The sequence below is a fragment of the Molothrus ater genome (assembly GCF_012460135.2).
Source record: "Molothrus ater isolate BHLD 08-10-18 breed brown headed cowbird chromosome Z unlocalized genomic scaffold, BPBGC_Mater_1.1 matZ_random_MA36, whole genome shotgun sequence".
NCBI classification, from domain to species: Eukaryota; Metazoa; Chordata; class Aves; order Passeriformes; family Icteridae; genus Molothrus; species Molothrus ater.
The window spans coordinates 1,001,950-1,021,856 of record NW_026530821.1 but is presented as its reverse complement, the minus strand read 5'-3'; the positions used below and the strand labels follow the sequence as shown (position 1 = coordinate 1,021,856).

Below are 19,907 nucleotides of genomic sequence, written 5' to 3'. Positions count from 1 at the left end.
AAATGCCCATTTTCACTGCACTTAATTTATTAAACAAATATCTTTCAATATCATTTGACATCAGTCTTACTTCCCTAAACTTACTTCCCTAACTTACTTCATGGGATCATTAATGATCACAGCAGCCAACAGCTATCTGGTTACAAGTTTACTATGATGCCTAAAAAACCCCTACATACTGGAATTCCCTTTTTTTCCCCCCTCTTTTTTGTAATCAAGGAACTGAAAAGAGAAATAAATCTTGTGTTCTTTCATTAACTTGATCTTGAAGAATTGGCTCACCAGTGAACCTTGCATCATATTTCAACAGCTAATAGGTCTTATAACACTTAAAATCATTAAAAAATCCCAAACAAACAAAAATGGAGTTAGAAAGACTAACTATTTTGCAGTCAAATCTGACATAATCTAACACAGTACATAACAGATAATACTGTTTCACCAACTTCCTTTGCAGTTCTTTTTCTCTTAGAACTGGCATCTTTTGTGGAACATAAGAGTGTTTACAAGAGAGAAAATGTTCTGCAAATTGAAAAGAAGTCAGCAAAACTGCCTCTAGGGAGGGTAAAATAAGAATACCTAATTGTATTTAAACATGCAGATGTATTTTTGCACAAAACTGTGCTGCCTCTTAATTCTTCTTAAAAAAAATACATGGGCATTTGGACATATGTTAATAGAAGGAAATAATTCTTATTCCAGGGGTTGCTTTGAGTAAACATTAGCCAGAAGGTATTTCTGAGGCCATTCATGAAAAAAGAATTTTTAAATACATACAGGTTGTTATTTCTAATATGAAAGTCTACAGCTAGTAATTTTTATTAAGAGAGTATGTATAAAGAATAAAGCCTTGAATGTCTAAGAACTTGGGTAAGCACAATTCTTTGCTCATTCATATGCTGAGTCCAGACTGCAACTCAGTATTTAGCAGGGCTGCAGCAGGCAGTGCATGCCTGACTACACTCTCCTATTTTTTCACCCTTCTAATAGCATTTGTGAAATACAAAGCTGTGTTTCGTGTTAGGTACAAACAGGCAACGTGTGTATTTGTGAATGCGAAATGTGTGGACCCCGACAATGGGAGAGCTGTGAATTCTAATAATAACTGAGGAAAATAAAGCATGGAAAAAGGCCTTTGAACCTATCTTTTGTTTGCAATTAGCCCCGGTTGATTTAGGACCATTGGAATTAAAGTGTTAAGGATGTTGCTTTTTGCTTGCATTTAATCCATAAAGAGCTCTGAAATAATAACCTTTTGAAGTATAATTTTAGAATATTACTTGTATCCTTGAAACTATAGCTTTGGAATATAGATAAAGGAAATATGCTTATCTCACACCTTATTGAAGTAGAGAAAAACAGCTTGAGAAAGGAAGATGAACATCACCTCAAGGATTTATGGTTTTGACCAAAGAGAAGCTGGACATCACTGTTATGAGATTTATAGCCTCTGCAATTAAAAGGTGGACACATCTGGGGAGCTGGACTCCACCAGATGGGATTCGTCTTTCTTCTTTCGGAAACTGGACCGCCACCATCTGGAGATACTCCTTTGAGAAATTCAAATCACAATAGTGTATAGAATTGTGATGTAATAATTTGGAATAAAAATTGCTGATGAGTAAAAAATGGAAATAGAAACTGCTGAAAAAGCTGATGAGTACCCCTATAAATACCTGTAACCCTCAACTATCAGTGTGAAGTTGGAGGGAAAACTTCCCCCACTGTACCCAGCGCTGTATTGCTCATACTTTACCATATTAAATAATAAATTGATTGCTGCTTGAATATTGGCCTAGTCAAGCTTCTTATTCATAACACATTGGACAGTCAAAAAAGCAGTGAAAGAAGAAAGGCATGTCTTAAGGAATTTGTTATGCAGGATGCACTCAGACTTCACGCCACTCTTAGCCATATAGATGAGACCTAACCCAACAGTTAGTTATCTCTGTGTGCTGCTGTATTTACAGGATTGCAAACTGAGAGGAGTATTGAGCCTGAGGAATCATTTTTCAGAATCATGGATTTTTATCTGTTGGAAGGCAAGATGATGCTGTTAAGAGGCAGAAACTGATAAGAGATCTGCATTCATAATTAAGATTTCTGATGTGACTCTTTCAAATTAGTTATGAGCTCTCATTTTTTACTGTTGATACCAACAATGATAAGAGGAATGCTCATTTTATTCAGCTGAAGTGTTTAATTTTCCGTAATAACTGTGACGTGCTCTAAGGTGGCAGTACTGAATGTCACAGGAACATCAATAAGGAACTAGCACTATGTACTTTGGTTGAAGATACATAGGCAGATACCTGAATGGAAAAAATTTTAAAACCTTAGAACAGATCAATTGTTCTGCTCCACTGTGACCTCTCAATGCAGAATTATGCTGAAATGAGCCTTGTAAACGCTTTGGTAGAAGTGGTTTAAGAGCCATTTTTCAGCCAGCTACATCAGACAGTGAGTGCTTATTTTCCATTTATTTAATTCCCCACTTCAGTTCACAACTGAGGAGTAGTTTGTTCTTCTTCTAAGTACTCTCCTTCTGACCTAATGACGTTTCCAAAGCAGCAGCTTTCAACACCGAGCCCTGTGTCATGCCCAAGAGGTTTGGCTTTAGATTCCACCTCGTGTCCGCAGCGTGCAGTCAAAGGACAGCAGGAAAAGACGATCCAAAATCAAGGGCAAGTAACGCTTTACAGAATGAGGAGGCTGAGGGCCGAGATGACCCTCGCCACGCCTACGTTTAATACCATGCAATTAAATCACGTAATTTATGACCATACAGGGTACCAGTGCCCCTTTTTGGTCACAGCCGTACACACACCTCGGTGCTTAGGCACGCTTCCCGCCTAACGGCGGGAAAAGAGCCAAATTCCTTCCGTTCGGGCCTATTCCGGCCGCGGGAGCCCCGCCCCGCCGCCAGCGTCGCCCCCTGGGCCGAGGCGCTGCGGCCTCCGATCCGCGTCGGTGTCGGGGACGTGTGGGGCCGTGACACGGTGCCATGTCGCGACACAGGCGGGTCCCGCGGCGGCAGCCCAGCGGGGCCACGGGGGGGTCGGTTGCCGCCGCCGCGGTGCGCGCCCGGGCCGAAGCCCTCAGGGAGGTCGGCGTGGACGAGGAGGTGGAAATGGCGGTGCAGCTCGCCCTGGAGCGGTTCCGGAGAGGGGACGAAGCGGGTGCGCGGCACAGCCGGGCCCGGGGGCAGCCTGCGGGTGTAGGGAGGGCGGGGATCCTGCCTCTCTGCCCGGCCCTAGTGAGGCACAGCTGGGCTGCTGTGTCCAGCTCTAAGCGTCTCAGCACAGAGACAGGGAACTACTGGAGGGGGTCCAGCAGAGACCACTGAGATGAGATGAGGGGGCTGGATCATCTGTTATCAGGAGAGATGTGGGAGATGGTCCTGTTTAGCCTCGAGGAGACTGAGAGGGTATTTCATTAATGCATATAAATATCTTCAAGATGAGTCCCAGGAAGGTGGTGCAGACTTTTTGACAGGGAGCAATGGCCATAAAACAAGAAGTTCCACCTCAACATGAGGGAGCACTTCTTTCCATTGAGGGCGACAGAGCACTGGGAATGCTGCCTGGGGAAAGTGTTGAGTTTCCCCCTCTGGAGACATCCCAAACCTCTGATGTGTTCCTCTGTCATCTGCTCCAGGTGACTCTGCCTTGGCAGGGGGGTTGCACTGGGTGGTCTCCCTTCCAATCCTAACAATTCTGTGGGTCTGTAACATTGATATAATCTGTCAAGATTACTGCCTGTTGCATTATTACTGTTTTTTCATTATTATTTATCATTCTAGAGATGGAATTTCCTTCTAGTTTCACTAGTAGTGAAAGAGCATTTGTTCACCGGCTCTGTCAGTCTCTTGGACTGGTATCTAAAAGCAAAGGGTGAGTTGGGGTACAATTTTTGGTTTTTAGCTGCAAACCAATGGAATTTCATGACTAAAGATAACCTGATAGATGTTTTCAATATACCCTACCATGTTGCAAGGAATAGTATTAGAGAAAAAAGTGTAAAAGTAGACACAGAAATAAGTATCTTTGTTCATTGCTGTATGCGTGCTTGGAAAAACTTGTGACATGCATTTTGAGACAGCTTGCTTTTCCACTTCCACTTAATCCACTTCGTGGATTGAATGGGTCCATTAAAAAAGCTTCACTGTGAGGTCTGGGTTTTTTCAGAGATTTTGCATAGAGTCTCATACCTTGACAGATAAAAGTTAACCCAGAGTAGGTTCCTTATTCCTAAAATACACTTTCTTTTCCCCCCTCACAGAAAAGGCGCCAATCGATACCTGACTGTAAGGAAGAAGGATGTATCAGATGCACATGCAGTCATGACTTGTGACTTGGCTCTCCGTACAAAGCATGCCATTCGGAGTCTCATTCGGAGCTTTCCTGTCACAAACAAGGAGCGCACAGAGCTCCTGCCAAGGACAGAGAGAGGACATGCCTGTGCTGTTGAATCTGGTATGTTCTGTGTGTCTTCTGATTTGGACTTGTCCATCAACACCACTTGAAAAAACCACCTGCAACTCGGTGACAAAACAAACCTTTCTGTGCTGTCCCCTCTTGTGTCCTCTCAGACACCATTAAACAAACACATGAATTTTCCTTTTAAGGTCTTTCATAACTGGTGTTCTGAAGAACTTGGGAAGTCATATCATGCACAGTGTGATGTCTACCTTGTGCTGTGTTAATTTAGAATCTTTGAGCCAGTTCCAGCCAAATCTTTTTGGAAGCACATTTGTGAAATGTGGCTTCATAGAAGTACTCTGAGGTGGAGATTGAAGAGTCAGTGTTACCACAATGCCATAAGAACGCCCTTATAAGAAAATGAGGTTGTCTATTCTGCTTATAGAAATGAATGTCCTTGATAAATCAAGGTTTCATCTCCACAAAATAGATTTGGTCCTTAAGAGACTATTTTCCAGACTTCTTGATTTCTTGAACACAGAAGAGTTCGCTGAAAGACAAACTTCTGAAAATTGTGTGGTTTTTTTAATTAAAAAAAGGAGTATTGCCTTTTTTTAAAAAAAAAGAGTGCCTTTTTTTTTTTAAAGCAAGACTTTCATCTAGATTCTTGCTTTAGACTTACATTGTGTTTCTGTGTGCAGAGATGGTTGTAGTGAACAGAAAATACTTGTACCAATATGCCTTGTTTAATTGTGTGTTTCTGATACATGCTATCTGTTCTTTTAGTGCTTCCTTTGCTTTTTTTTTCAATTGTTTCAGTTGGTTAATAGGAGTGTTCAATGAACAGAAGGAAGCTATAATAGAAGTACTGAAATGCAATGTATTAGCAATGTAAGGAATAAGTTAATGAACAGTCTAATATTTGTCTTTATCTGCTTCTCAAGAATGTATTTTTAGTTCTCCTGATCTCTGTGTTTGTCTTGGTACAGCAGAGCTTGAAATTTAGTATATGAATGTATTAATCACAGTTATTGTGTGTATAATTAGTCTACAGCAAGCTTTTCATTCTTCTGGAAAATAATTATCAAGGAACTACAGAGTAGCACTTGCAATGATGGATTTGAAGTAGCTCCCTCAGAAGATGTGCACGTTTTTGGGCTACTTATGCACTGCTTTCTAGCACATCACACTGCTGTGTGGGGTCCAGGACTCTTGATGCAGCATGCTTGCATTAGTATGATTTCAGGCAAAATTGTGCAATAGCTTTAAGGTTTAACTCTGTAAGTGTGTATTTCTAGGGAGAACTGCAGGTGTGAAATGTGGGTGCAGATACAAAAGCCACCAAAATACACCAGGCTGCTTTTCTCTGGTTTAGTTTCTCTTTTTCCTTTTGCTCTTTGTAGGCTTTTTTGACTTGGAGCAATGCTCTGGAAGAGTCTGGTTTTGTTCGAAATACCTGTGAAAGTAATAACTGTTTTGAAAAATATCTATTGCAAGCACCTCAGGAGGACATGTTGCTATAAATATGACTTCTAAATTGTGATAGGTTTGTCACTTTACCCACAGGGATGCATAAAAAGTCAGCAACGTTAATTTTTAAGTACAATTTTTGAGCGGTGTTTTTAGTGACCTTCCTCTGGATCTGTATAAATAAACTTTTAACTTCTCTTTGCAGAAAAGAAAGAAGTAAACAAGACAAGTTGTCGACTTAATGATGGTATCCCCCAGGTCCCAGTGAAAAGAGGGGAATCAGAGCTTGATTCCTTTAGGCAGTCACTACCAGTTCTTGAAAAACAGGAAGAAATTGTCCAAATAATAAAGGACAATAAAATCGTTTTGATTATAGGAGAGACTGGATCAGGAAAAACTACACAAGTATGTTTCTTCAATGAAATAAAAAAGATAACAGTGTTTATACTAAACTAACGCCAATTGTGTAACATTTCTGATATGGGATATTTTTATGCTATTTTAAGGCTTTTCTTTTCCTGTATAATTGAAAGTCTTGTGTTCCAATTAATTTTCTTGCTTTTGAAACACTAAGCCAGTAGATAGGTACTAAAAGCATAAATTTTTCTTCACAATTTTCTTGTAGATACAATTTTTTCATTAAAATAATGCAAAATATTGAAGGGAAAGTAACTGTGATGTTTGTATAGCCTTTTTTCTTCTAAGGCTATTTCTGTTCTTAGTACCCACAGTAATATATTTTTTGTGTTAAAATGAGAGATTATCTACAGGGGGCTTTTTTTTCAGATTCCTCTGAAGCAGGAGAGAGACACTGCAAGTTTTTTCTCTAAAAAAAACCTAAATAGGTTATACTTCGAAATTTATTTTCCACCAATTCAGGTATGCTTGCAGTGATAATCCTAATGAAAAGTCTTTTGCAATGTGTAATAAATTAATTAAATTTAAATTGCAGTTAAATTGTTTCCCTGTGCTAACAAAGCTGTGGCTTTCTCAAAGAGTAAATTTGAACCACTTCTTTACAGATCCCTCAATTTATCCTTGATGACTGCTACAAGAATGGAACTCCCTGTCGTGTGTTTTGTACTCAGCCAAGACGTTTAGCAGCTGTTGCTGTGGCTGAAAGAGTGGCAGCAGAAAGAAGAGAGAAGATTGGCCAGACAATTGGTTATCAGATCCGGTTAGAAAGCAGGTACTAATGCTATTTCTAACTGTCAGTTGATCTCGTGTTGGTATTGTGAATCTTGTGTACGTTTAAACTGCAGTATGTTTGGGATGCAGCCCCACAAATTATAGGTGGGATATGTTATTGCAGGTAAGGGATACTATTGAGAGTATTAAGAGTAAATAATTACACTCGTAAGAGTGAAAAGGATGGCTTTCTTCCTGTGTTTTGCAGTTTTCATGTAGGTTGTCTTACAGAACTGAATTTCAAGTGCTTTCTATTGATTTCTTCTGCAGAGTGTATGCATGTAAAATCCTTGTCTGATTTTCAGATCAAGTCTACACTTTCTATTTTTTTTCCCCCCTCTCTACTTTTAACATGTGTGGATCCAAAAGTTCTGCAAGCTTTGAAGGTAGGTGTGAAGACCAGCATGCTGTAACAAATGTTACGTAGTGTGAGTTGATAGGAGTCATAAAAGGGAAGACAACAAGTTTGGAAAGTGACTGATGAAGCTGAGCATTATTTATCTGTCTAGTTTGGTCTTAATTTACTCTGCTGCAGCTTTTGTGAAAACGTGATGTAAAAGTAGAGATTTCAATATCACTTGATGAATTAGTCTGTAAAGCAGAGCATGAATGGATTGTGTGGGGTCTTTACATCTTTGTACTGCATAGGCAGTGACATTCCAGGGAAGGGCCAGCAGTTGGGATATGAGTGACCAGAAGATGGCAAAAGGTTGTGTTGCTTGAATGAACAAAGATAACACATAGCTGCTGAAAATGAATGCACTTGAACAACAAAGCCACAATAAGAATTCAAATGTGTATGTGAAAGCTCACAAGGCTATTAAGAGATTAGAAGAGCTGGTGAAGATGTATCACAAATAAGCTGGAAGTGCTTCAGCTTATTTAATATATGGAAGTACTATGCTGGCAGAGGAACAGCAAAGTCAAATCAAAATGGAAGAATTACTGGAAAGAGTGCAGAAAATCCACCTTGAGAGGAATCAATACATTTACTCCAGAGAAACACTAAAAGGGGGAGATAACAATATTTTGAGCTGTGGACAAAAAAAATCTGGAGTGGAGATGTTTAGAGGTGTTTATAGTAACACAGCACAGAAGTATAATTTTTAAAGTTTTCTTAACTGCCTTCTAGAGAAGAGCTGTAGAGTACAGTACAAAGGAACTTCTCAGCTCCTTTTGGATGGCCGTACCAGAGGAAGTAGTGACAATTGCTGTTTTTATTGGGGCAGCTAACTCTGCCCCAGATATGGAATTGTAACATTTCAGTATTTTGACCTCCTGAAAAACCAGAGGATCAGCAGATTACTTTGTGATTTAGTCAGCTGTAATGTATTGTGTCTTCAAGGCAAGGCTTTGGTAGCTGTGGGGTTGCGTCTGTGAGAAGGTGCCAGAAGCCTCTCCCGTGTCTGACAGAGCCAGTGCCATCTGAGACAGATCTGCCTCTGGCTGAGGCTGAGCCCATGTGTGATGGTGGTAGTGCCTCTGGTACAGTGGGGAACTGGGGAGGAAAACCTGAACAACAGAGGCAGCAGTTGAAGAAGAGCAGTGAGAGCATGTGAGAGAAGCAGCTCTGCAGACAGGAAGGTCACTGTGGGAGGGGAGGAGGTTCTCCAGGTGCCGGGTGCAGCCCATGGTGACGCAGCTGTGTCCCTGCAGCCCACGGAGTCCATGGTGCAGCAGGGATCCATCCCCCTGTGCAGGACTCTATGTTCGGGCAAGTGGATGCTTGAAGGAGGCTGTGATCCTCTGGGAGGTCTGTGCTGAAAAAGGCTCCTGGCAGAACCTGTGGCCCCATGGAGGGAGCCCACACAAGAAGCATGTTTGCTGTCAGGATTGTGACCCTGTGGGGGTCCCACAATGGAGCAAGCTGTTCCTGAAGCACTGCACTTTGTGGAAAGGGACCTCTACTGCAGCAGTTCATGGAGACCTGCAACCCATGGGAAGGACTTGTATTGGAGAAGCTCATGGAGGACTGTCCATGAGAGAGACCCATGTTTTCCTTCTTGACGCTGTGACTCTTTCGTTGTGTTTCCTCTCCCCTACCCATGGAGAGGACAGATGGAGTAGCTGGGGAGGCACCTGACATCCAGCCAGGCTCATCCCACCACGTGTAGTAAAATACAAAGGCTATATCCAGGCATATGCTGAGGAATTGAAGCCTGGTTTTCCACATGGAATTTTCTAGTAAATTGAATGACATGCAGAGTTTCTTCATAGTTCTCTTTTACTTCCTTATTTATTAAAATTTGAATCTTATTTTTTCAATTAATCTGTTGTCCAGAGTTTTGGGGCACAAGCACTACAGATTGTTGGGAAATGTCTGGGAAAAGGCATAGTTTCAAAACAAATGGTGTGCATGAGTCCTTTGGGGAGAGAACTGTAATTCCTCTTCCTGTCAGCAGCTGCTTTAAGTTTTGATCTGTGGAAAGCTAACTAACTTTAAATGGTGCAAACGCCCTGAGTTGTCTCTGTAATGTGTTCCATAGGGTTTCTCCAAAGACACTGGTAACATTCTGCACTAATGACATGCTCCTTCACACCCTGATGGCAGGAGACAGCACCCTCTCCACCGTGACCCATGTTATTGTGGTGAGCATCCTGTGGTCTTTCATGTGGGGTGGAGCAATATGTATTGCTTTAGAAAATTAGGTCCTAATTTTTTTAAATTTAAATTTGCTGAGCACTTTAGGTGTTTTTGTTTGGTAGAATCTGAATCAACTTCAAAGACTTCCTGAGTCCTTAGAGTAGCATGGATATTTTGTGGATTTTGGTGGTTTTCTGTGCATTTGTGTTTTTTTCTGTAAAAATATTTTATTTTAATGCCAGTGATTAGTTGTGGAATTGGGAGGAGCTGAGGAGGACATAAGTGTAAATTTTTCTGAACTTCCCCTGTTCCTCAGAAAATCTTTAGGGAGGCTTACATTGATGTGGTTCAATGTGATCATGTCAGAATTTCTGTTGTCATGTATTTGTTTTAGCAATACCAGGTTTTCAGTCCGTTTGTTTGCCCATATATAATAATATAATGTGGAGGCCAGTTGCAAGCAAATTATTCAGGTGTCTTCATTTATGATTATGTTAGTATTCCTATTGTGGAATTTAATAAGTAAGAGGAACTAGAATGCTTATGGCAAGATTTAAGTACTGAAGATTAAAAGAAAACATGGTAAGTTTAGGTGCCTACCTGTTTATCAAAGCATAAAAAAAGCATGAGAATGATCTATACATTCTTGATGTCAGCCTATAAACCTTGATTTGAGCCATTGTTTCATTCATTCATAATACAAAACAAAACAGAAGAATGACAAAGGTGGTTATTGAGTTATGTGCCTTAGTTTATAGGCTTTGTGTATGACTTGTCTAAGCAATCTCTCTGTTTTTCTGATTATGTGGTGTCATACATTTCTTTAAATGCTCATCAGTGGTGAAGTGAGAATTTATTAAAGTAAGATTTGTAGGATTTGTGGTTTGTGACGTTTTCTTGAAATTTGGCTTCAAATACAAAATTAGAGGTGCTTCAGATATTTATTTTGGCCTCTGAAATTAAGGTGTGTAGAGCTTCAGCATTGCAATGCACTCAGCTCTGATAAAAGCTTTTTGAAGTTTTTTTTTGCTGATGGAAAGCATAAAAAACCCCCCTTTTTAAAAAAAAACCTATGACTTAAACTAGACTTACACATTTTAAGGCCTCTGTAATTTGCAATCAAATTTTTTTTTAAAGTTCATTTTTGTCAGAAGTTGTGATCTTGAGTCTGTGAGGTTTTTTTATCTCTCCTCTTTTCTTTTGTTACAGGATGAAGTGCATGAGAGGGATAGGTTCAGCGACTTCTTACTAATAAAACTGAGAGATGTGCTGCAAAACCAGAATACTTTAAAACTAATTATTTCTAGTGCTGCTCTAGATGCAAATCTCTTTATTAGGTATTTTGGAAGCTGCCCAGTAATACATAGTAAGTATTTATCTTAACTCTTAAATCTGACTGTACCTGCCCTGAGACTCACAGATCTTACTAAACTGTAGCAAACTATTTTGAGTAAAGGCACATGATGAATACATTGAGAGTTACAGGAATCCTTGTTCTTTGTGTAGTCAGGTTTTTTGTTTCTTAACTATTTTCCTAATTCAGAATGAAGTGTTTTAGTCACTGGGAGTTCTGTAAACGCAGGTGTGTCCTGCCCCCCTCCACTATTAATAAAGAAGTAGGAAAAGGTTATTGAAGTGTTGTCTTCATGCTGATACAGGACTTAGGAGCTACATGAGTGTGACGTATATTAATACACTCCAGTAGATTCTTATTCTTCAGTCCTCTTGAGGGTTGTTACTGGTTACTGGCTAAAATACAGATAACTGTACCTGTTCAGTTCAGAAATACAGGCATAAGCAGCATGGATTTCATGTTTGAATCACACGATTCTTTGATTTTAAGCAAATTAGTAGCCATTCATCTAGGTAAATATTCAGAAAAGGCATCCAGTTTCTCTTAGTTTGTGTTGACTCAGTTACCTGCAGTTAGATTACATTCAAATGCAAATAAAAGTTCCCGTATATTGCTGTTTTAATTTCATTTGACAAATCTTTAGTAGAGGCAAAATACAAATGCGTGGGAGATGGGGGGTTTTTGTGGGTTTGGGGGTTTTTTCCCCACCCTCCTTGCTTGCAGGTTTTCTACATGGACAACCTCCTCTGGCACCTTACAGTCCTCTTAATTTTTCAACAATAATGTCCAAGTTTAATGTGTTTTGAAAAGTAGCTTTTAAGAGAAATGCTTTATTTGACAGTCAGGTAGACTCTCTGCATGTCAGCCTTTTTTTAAAAAATCTTAGCAGTTTTAGGAAACAGGTGGGATTGCTTACTGGTTTATTTTAGCAAATGCTTGTGAGAAGGAAACCTCTTTTCCCCTTTTTTTTGCAGATGGAAATGTTTATTTCTAGTTCCCAATTTTGAATTTCTGCCTAGTAAAATAAGGCTTGCAACTTGTTGGAGACAGGAATCTGGAAATGACACATGATTTCATATTTTCTGAATATTTTTTGCCTCAGTTGTGATTGTTGTGTGGCTTTCCAGTTTACTCTTTTTGCAGCTTCCTGTTCTTTCGGATTGGTATATTTGTGTTGGATATTCTGATGACAAGCTCTCCAGTTTACCACAGTGCTTATGCTGGTTATGTAATAAAAGCCAATAGCAATTGAAAATATGGATTTTTTTCCTTGTTTTTTTTTTTTTTTTTTTTTTGAGAATTAAAAGAAGCAGCTGTTTCTTTTAATGTAGTGAAAAAGGTTTGATTCTTCTTCAGCAATATGGCTGACAAAATTCTGACCACGGAAACCAACATTTTGTAGTTGTGTATTGCTATAGTACACAGAGTTTGTTATCAGTGTTGGAAGACTTCCTCTGTGACAGCTTCTAAAAATATGTGAATTGTGGATTGTTCTTTCTGTAGGAAAATCCTGTGTGATCTAAAGTCAGCTTAAGGGACAAGAAATCAAAATGTAGAGATTTTAATTCTTCATGCAAAAAGCATCCTTTAATGTCCACAGATAAGGTCTAGAAAATAGTCATGTTGAAAAAGAAATCAGGATAAATTATTAGAAGGTAAAGGCCACTGGGATGTCTCATCTGTCAAGAAGTACTCCATAAAGAAATCTCAGCTTTGCTGAATTAGTTGAGGACATGGAGATAAGTCTATCTTCTCACATACTTCTCATGAAAAGAAAGTAGCTCAATACAAAGATGTACTGTCTCCATGTGGAACCTTGCAAAAACTGTATTAATTGCTTATTAATTAATTACATTTTTAATCCAGGCGGCAGGCTTACATGGCAAGTTCTTGTTTGTAACCCTAAACAAAAATGGCTGTTTTCTTTTTCTCATTTAAAAAAAATATGGGGGTAATAACTGTCAATCTTATAATCATCTTATCAACATCTCTTGCTAAAACACTTGATAAAATTGAAGAGCTTGATGAGAAACAAGGTGGGATTTTACATTGGAAATGTTTTGTTTTGTATAATTTTGAGAAAAATAAACTCCAATGAAGAGAATTTTTAAACAAAATAAATGCTGTAAGTGAAGCTAGTGAATATATAATCTTTAATGGATTTTTTATACTTTTAGTCCAAGGGAGACCTTTTGAAGTTAAAGAGATGTTTCTGGAGGACATTTTACGAAGCACTGGGTATACAAACAAAGAGATGGTGAAGTACAAAAAAGAGAAGCAGCAAGGTTGGTGGACTTCTTAATTGTAAGGCTTAGCAATGAGAATCATTGATTGATTGAACAAACAATTGACAGGATTATTTTCTGTTAAAATTCCAAAGTCAGGAGATTAAATGAGATGTGATAAGACAACAGCAAGTATCTTTAAGCTCTTAATATTTACAATGTTGAAATAGTTTATGCAGTTAAAGAAAAAAATGGTGTAGAGTTAATGTAACTGGGGGCTCTGCCCACATGAATACTAAAGAAGCATGGGATGCCCTGTACTTTTGGGTGTAAATTAAAATGCAGCTATTAAAGCAAACAGGATTTTGTACATCTTGCACAAAATGTACAAGTCATTCCCTTTAGTAACATTTTTCACTGCTTTCTTCAGGCATGGAGGTATTTTTTGTAAGTGTTAACACTCTTGAGCTAAACATAATTGGTTTTCAGTTGATTAAGTAGATACTGCTTCATAAGTTTTCTTGGCAACTGAAAGTAATGATCCCAGTGATTATTTAAAGAAAAAAATTTAAAAAATGCAAACCTCAAAGCTATATATATAACATACAATCCTAACTGGATATTTATTACAGTGCTCAGCTCTGACACTGGGAACAGAAAAGTTCGATTAAGACACTGGTGTTTTCTACTGTTTCTTGTGTGCAAAAATAAGTTGTTACATGCAGGGACTGTATCACTCTTCTTCAGCATTCCATTTCTGGAAAAAGATCTGGGCTGAGTTTGTGTGGAAGGTGATTACTTAAGGAAGATTGTTGAATGCAGTAGTTTGGAATAATGGAGGCTTGGGGGGTTAAACCCCAAAATGGTAGGTTTTGCCTTGTTCTTATAGCCCTTGTTTTCAGTGGTGCACTTTGGATACCGTTAAACATGTCATTTATCTTGGACTGGTAGTAGCATTCTAGATTAAATAAAAGAGGTTGAATAGGTAAAATTTTGACCTGCTGTAACTATCTTTTTTAGTAGAAAACAATGGATAATAAAGATGACTCTAAAACTTTCTTGGTGAATACTTTGCATTCTAGAAGAGAAACAGAAGAGCACTCTTGCTGAGTGGTGTTCAGCTCAAGAAAGCATGAACAAACTGACATCTCGGAGACAAAAATCAGTTCCAAGGGCAAATGAGGAGTACAAATGGTTGGATGAGGGTGGTGACACTGTCTTTAATCAACTGGTAAATTTTTTCTTTTGTTGGAAGAGGTGTTTATATTTGTGTTGTATTACTAGCCATTTAAAATCTGTTTTCTAAAGATAGTTCTGTAGAATCTTTCAGGATATTAATATATTTTAAAGATTACTTTATTAGGATTAACTGCTCTAGTTACGGTGGTTGTACACAGCTTTTCCTCAGTCAAATGGCTCGACTGCCATTGTGTTAGTACTTGCATATGACAAAATCAGTGCATTAACTGATACATGAGTGCTGGATTTCTGGTTGCTGCTGGGAAAAAGAATCATTCAAATTCTTTGTGAGTAATGTATGAGAATAAAGATGACTCATGGAAGAGATTAATCATTCAATATTGTTTTTATCTTCAGACTGAAAAAGATGCGAATTGCCTTGAACCGTGGATAGTAAAAGAAATGGATTCCTGTCTTTCTGACATCTGGTTGCATAAAGATATTGATTCGTTTGCTCAGGTCTTAAATCTTATTTTAACTGAAAATGTCAGTGGTAAGTTTATTGTGTTATTACATAAGAAAAAAAGTAACCTCAAATTTACTTAGATTTTTATGGCTACTTTTATCTCCAGTTTCAAATGTTGTTACCTTTGCATTCTGACACCTACTGAAAAAATGGATAGGGCTAGCAGAATTAATGAATTGTTTGGTTAGTTGTTGTTTTGAAGTATTAGCAAAAGTGTGTTTTTAAGACAGTGTGGAATTCATATGAACTGACTGCAGAGATAAAGTGAGGAAACAAATTCTCTTTGGGCTGGAATTTGAAAGCAATATTTGTACTATATATTAAATGAAGAAATAACATTTCTGTTGGGTTTGCTGATTTTTTTTTTTTTTACTTCTCAGTTGATTATAGGCACAGTGAAACTGGTGCGACTGCTCTGATGATTTCTTCAGGGAGAGGCTTTTTGAGTCAAGTGGAACAGTTGATCAGTATGGGAGCAAGTATCCACTGCAAATCATCTAATGGCTGGTAAAAACAAACAGAGAAACCAAAAGATGGATTTATTTGTCAATATAGGAGAGAGAAAGAAACTGTTTAGGCTGTCAAAATCTGTAGTTCTTAGGGCAGAGTGATAAGTTAGCAAATTAATTTAGATGTTAAAGAATTTTCTAACTCCTGTTAATAACATTGTTTTCTGTAAATTCTAAATTGTATTCTTAATTACATGGTCTTGATTATGAGCTATAAACTTTGTTTCAGTAGGTCTATTGAAGACACTGGTTAGCAGAACAACTATAATCGACTGAATTGGACCAAAATGTTTGGCAATTCTTATTTTCATGGAGTTACCTATATCAGAAGATCTTTCGGTGATGTTTCTAAATCTGTTGTAGCATGTAAAAATATTTGTGAATCTGTAAAACTCAAGTTTTGTGGTCATGAAGTATGTCTTCATATAAATAGGGAAATACAGTAAATAATTGTATTATGGAATGATAAGAATTAGAATTCCAGGGGTCTGATATTTGGTGCTAACATTTGAAAAACTTGGGAAGGAATGCAGTTTAAAGTTAAAACGGTGAGCTGCATTGTGAGGAGGACAGCTTCTGAAAGACATGAAATAGCCAAATATTTTCCCTCGTTTTTATGCAAAACGCCTGGGGTGTGACTTTTTGAGATGACTTAAAGGCTACTGCAAACAGGCAGGTCTGATCTCTGCACGTTTTTGTGGGCTTTTTAAGGGAATGGCATATTCTTCCTCCTCCTTTCCTTGTGCATGTTTACAGGTACTCCTGTGTAAAACTGACATTCTTTTGCGGTAAAGAACTGTAGTTATGTATAAGTCAGCTGTTAACACCTATTCAAGCACTTTCAAGTGGAAAGTTGCAGATCCAGCGATAGCAGTACTAATAATAGGGAAATGGGTACAAAAGTCTGGTATCAGATGCCTCGTCTGATGTGCTATTCATATTCATCTTTTGAAGTGAAAAACCGAATAAAAATACTTGTGCAACTCTTTCAGGATGGCTGTGGACTGGGCTAGGCGCTTTGGACAAACAGAGGTTGTGGATCTGTTGGAATCCTACAGGCAAGCTGTAACTGTTTTGCAGGAGTTGCATAGCATAGTGAAGGGAAATTTGAGGCTTGTGTTCTTTTAATCAGAACACGTTTTAGCTTTTCGTGCTGTAAAATCTGGACTGAATAGGAATACCTTTTTTTTTAAGAATAGGAATATTTCAGAAACAGTAAAAAAGTTTGTACTCAGTATCATATTGTTTATGTTTGCACAACTTGCTAATTCTGTACTGTGTACCATTTTATTTTCACATGCTTACTTTGGAAACAAATTTGTCATATGTTTTTATCTGTGTATTTTTATACACAATAGACAGATTAAAGAAACTTTATAGAAGTAATGTGTACACTAGGCCATTCAAGAATGATTTTTTTATTAACTTACAGTTATCATAGTTGAGGTAGTGTTTTGTAAAGATTATATTTATTATAATTTCTCTTAGTGTAGTTTCTGCTAGTGGGAAATTTTTGGAGAATACATATCTCTTAAATATTTTTCCTTGAACAGATAAATGAGAAGCTAATCCATTAGTTTATGACTGTGTTTCAATGAAGTTTAAGAAAATGAAAGTTAACACTAAAAAATGAAGTGGCATCCTTTGTTGGGTTGACATTTAAATCAGTGGACAGTAACAGTATGGTGATTCTCTTCTGCTACACTTAAAAATTAGAATTCAAGACCAATAGTCATGTTGGTCTTGATCTAAGTTTGAGTTGATTGCTGAATGCAAACCTGAAGGGACAGCCTTGACTCTGGTGTATTTTTCTATTACAGCGCTTCATTTGGATTTGGAAATCTGGATGAAAGTTCCCTGATCCAAAAAAGTGGTAGTGACCTTAGTGCAGAGGACAGAGAACTACTGACAGCTTATCATCACAGTTTTGATGACGAAAAAGTGGATCTGGATCTGATAATGCACTTACTTCACAGCATCTGTCATAGTTGTGATGCAGGTAGGTAAATACCTAACTAGTTGTGGATTGAGCTTCTGATGAATCTTGTTCTTTTTTCAGCAATCCCCAATAGTTAAAACCTTCTGAATGCTAGTCTACATGGCATCAACATGTATTTGAATTTTCGGTTTAACTCTGCAAACCCACTTCCTTTTTTAGGAGCAATTTTAATATTTCTTCCTGGGTATGATGAGATAGTGAGCCTGAGGGACCGCATTCTTTTTGATGACAAGAGATTTGCTGATAATGCTCACAGGTAAAACCTTTAGTCACTGTGGCTTTTCATTGCTTCTGTTAAGGATCCTTAAAATGTTCTTTTGTCTTGCATTAGATACCAAGTTTTCATGCTTCATTCAAGTGTGCAGACTTTGGATCAGAAGAAAGTGCTTGAAACTCCACCTTCTGGCATCCGCAAAATTGCAAGTATTAGAGGAGTTTGTCAGATGCTACAATAATCTATTTTGCTGTTGCTTTTGCAGTTACTATAGTTTTGATGGTTTTGTTTTTTTCTTTGCAGATTCTTTCTACTAATATTGCAGAAACCAGCATAACAGTCAATGATGTTGTGTTTGTCATTGACTCAGGCAAGGTGAAAGAGGTATGGCTGCCTTAAATTTTCAGAGTGCCATTCTAAAACACACAGTGCATAAATTTTGGAGAATTTTTTTTTTACTTTACAGTAAAGTGAAAAAAAGTGAAAAAAAGCTTTTACTAAGTAAGAGCTAGTGCCTCTCAGTCCTCACTGAAAAGTTTTGACATCCATTTGTTTTAAGACAAATCCTGTAAATAGTTATCTGTCTAAAAAATCTTGTAAAACCTAATGTAGGTTGATGCATTAATGTATCTTTATCTTTAGCAATTTAGTATTTCTGCTGGATTTTTAAAACAAGTCCTCAGTTTAGACCACCACCTTCTTGACACTTAGAGAGTGCTGGGAGTTCTTTTTGTCCTACTATTGTATCAAGTCCAAAAAATAATCCATTAAGTTTTTAAGCAGTTTTTTGGTGTGTTCAGTGCCCATTCCTAATTACTTTTTCAAGAAAAGTGAGATCACATAATGAGGCAATTTAAGACCTAGTGTCTGGCTTTGAAAATGAAATTGGATTTCATAGGCGACATGCATACCAAATTTCTGAAGTTCTCATATAACAAACTTACTTTTGTAATTTTACATCAGTCTAAGAAAATAAGCAGGTAATTTTCAAGTGAGATAAAAAGGAAAACTTAATTCGGTATAATAATGTATTTTACTTGCTTTGTGATATCTCAGAACACAGATCTGACATACTTCTTACTGACTTGCAATTACCTATTGACTAGAAAATGTTTAATTTCAAAAACTGTGTAGCACTAAGGTACTACAAAGGAGATACCATCATAAATTCACTTGAAACTGAGAAGATACCTTTGTGCCAGAAGTGGCTGTGTATATTACTGTTTCATACTTTTTAGAAAAGTTCTGTTGGTAATCTAAATAACTAGTAACTTTTATTTCATGTACCCTATTGAGTTTTCAGTTTATATTCCTTTCTTTGTTTTTCTAGAAGTCTTTTGATGCACTGAGTCGTGTTACAATGCTAAAAATGGGGTGGATTTCAAAAGCCAGTGCTATCCAGAGAAAGGGCAGGTAATAAATGCCTCATACTGGTTTCCATTTTGCAGATATCCACAGTCCTTTATGTTTAGAATATAGCACACAACATAGTAACTGTTTCTAGCCTAGTCCAGTGTCGTGTTGGATAATGGCCAACACTTGTTCTCTGCAGGTGAGTACTGGTCAGTATGTATTTCCTTAGAATCATTTCCCAAGTAGTAGAAAGGTGATGTTCAGGCATTTCCCAAAGGTCTAGGTTGTTTTCCCTTACTATGTTGTTCTCCTTCCTCTTTCTCCCATGTAGCACCAGCAGTCGCAGTGTCCATTAGGGTGTTTTCACATCTTGTCTGTGGGCAGAGGACTGCCTATATCACTTTCTCCAAGCTATCTATGACTTAACAGGCCATGATTATATTCTTCCGAACACTGTGGGTGAGGGCTCAGAAGTTCATGTAGCAGCAAGTGCCTGTTTTATCAATCACATTGGCATTAAGCTGCACGTATACACATACATGTATATGAATGAGAGAATTTGCTGTCTCTTATTCACTCACAAGTTATTTAATATTTTTTCTGCCTTTTACTCCAAAGGTCACTTCTGTTTGGGGGATGTGAGGAGAAGAAATGAAGTTTGCAACTGATTTCCTTACAACGATTGAGATTTGGACTGGTTTTACATTAGCAAAAAACCCACAGCACTTTACATTAGATAAATCTTGTTTTTCTTCCTCCAGATTTCTCAGTGTTGGGTTAAAATTTCAGTAAAAAATTGCCACACTCTCAAAAATAATCCATGATTGCAAAACTCTCACTTTGCATGTGACTTATAACACTTTCCTCATAGAAGTGCTTCTGCTT

General features: G+C 37.8%; 1 protein-coding gene across 1 annotated transcript in view; it reads left to right on the top strand.

Moving 5' to 3' along the window:
• The first annotated feature begins 2,969 nt into the window (after window positions 1-2,969).
• LOC118699527 (3'-5' RNA helicase YTHDC2-like) overlaps window positions 2,970-19,907 on the top strand; it is a 29,143-nt gene continuing 12,205 nt past the window's right edge. The window contains exons 1-17 of the mRNA XM_036403583.2: window positions 2,970-3,179; window positions 3,803-3,893; window positions 4,282-4,475; window positions 6,097-6,296; window positions 6,914-7,080; window positions 9,566-9,668; window positions 10,873-11,029; window positions 13,195-13,302; window positions 14,325-14,473; window positions 14,839-14,974; window positions 15,328-15,454; window positions 16,449-16,514; window positions 17,277-17,455; window positions 17,615-17,711; window positions 17,787-17,874; window positions 17,973-18,053; window positions 19,000-19,082. Coding sequence (XP_036259476.1) covers window positions 3,005-3,179; window positions 3,803-3,893; window positions 4,282-4,475; window positions 6,097-6,296; window positions 6,914-7,080; window positions 9,566-9,668; window positions 10,873-11,029; window positions 13,195-13,302; window positions 14,325-14,473; window positions 14,839-14,974; window positions 15,328-15,454; window positions 16,449-16,514; window positions 17,277-17,455; window positions 17,615-17,711; window positions 17,787-17,874; window positions 17,973-18,053; window positions 19,000-19,082 — 2,201 coding nt within the window. The 5' untranslated portion in view covers window positions 2,970-3,004. The remainder of the gene's footprint in view (window positions 3,180-3,802; window positions 3,894-4,281; window positions 4,476-6,096; window positions 6,297-6,913; window positions 7,081-9,565; window positions 9,669-10,872; window positions 11,030-13,194; window positions 13,303-14,324; window positions 14,474-14,838; window positions 14,975-15,327; window positions 15,455-16,448; window positions 16,515-17,276; window positions 17,456-17,614; window positions 17,712-17,786; window positions 17,875-17,972; window positions 18,054-18,999; window positions 19,083-19,907) is intronic.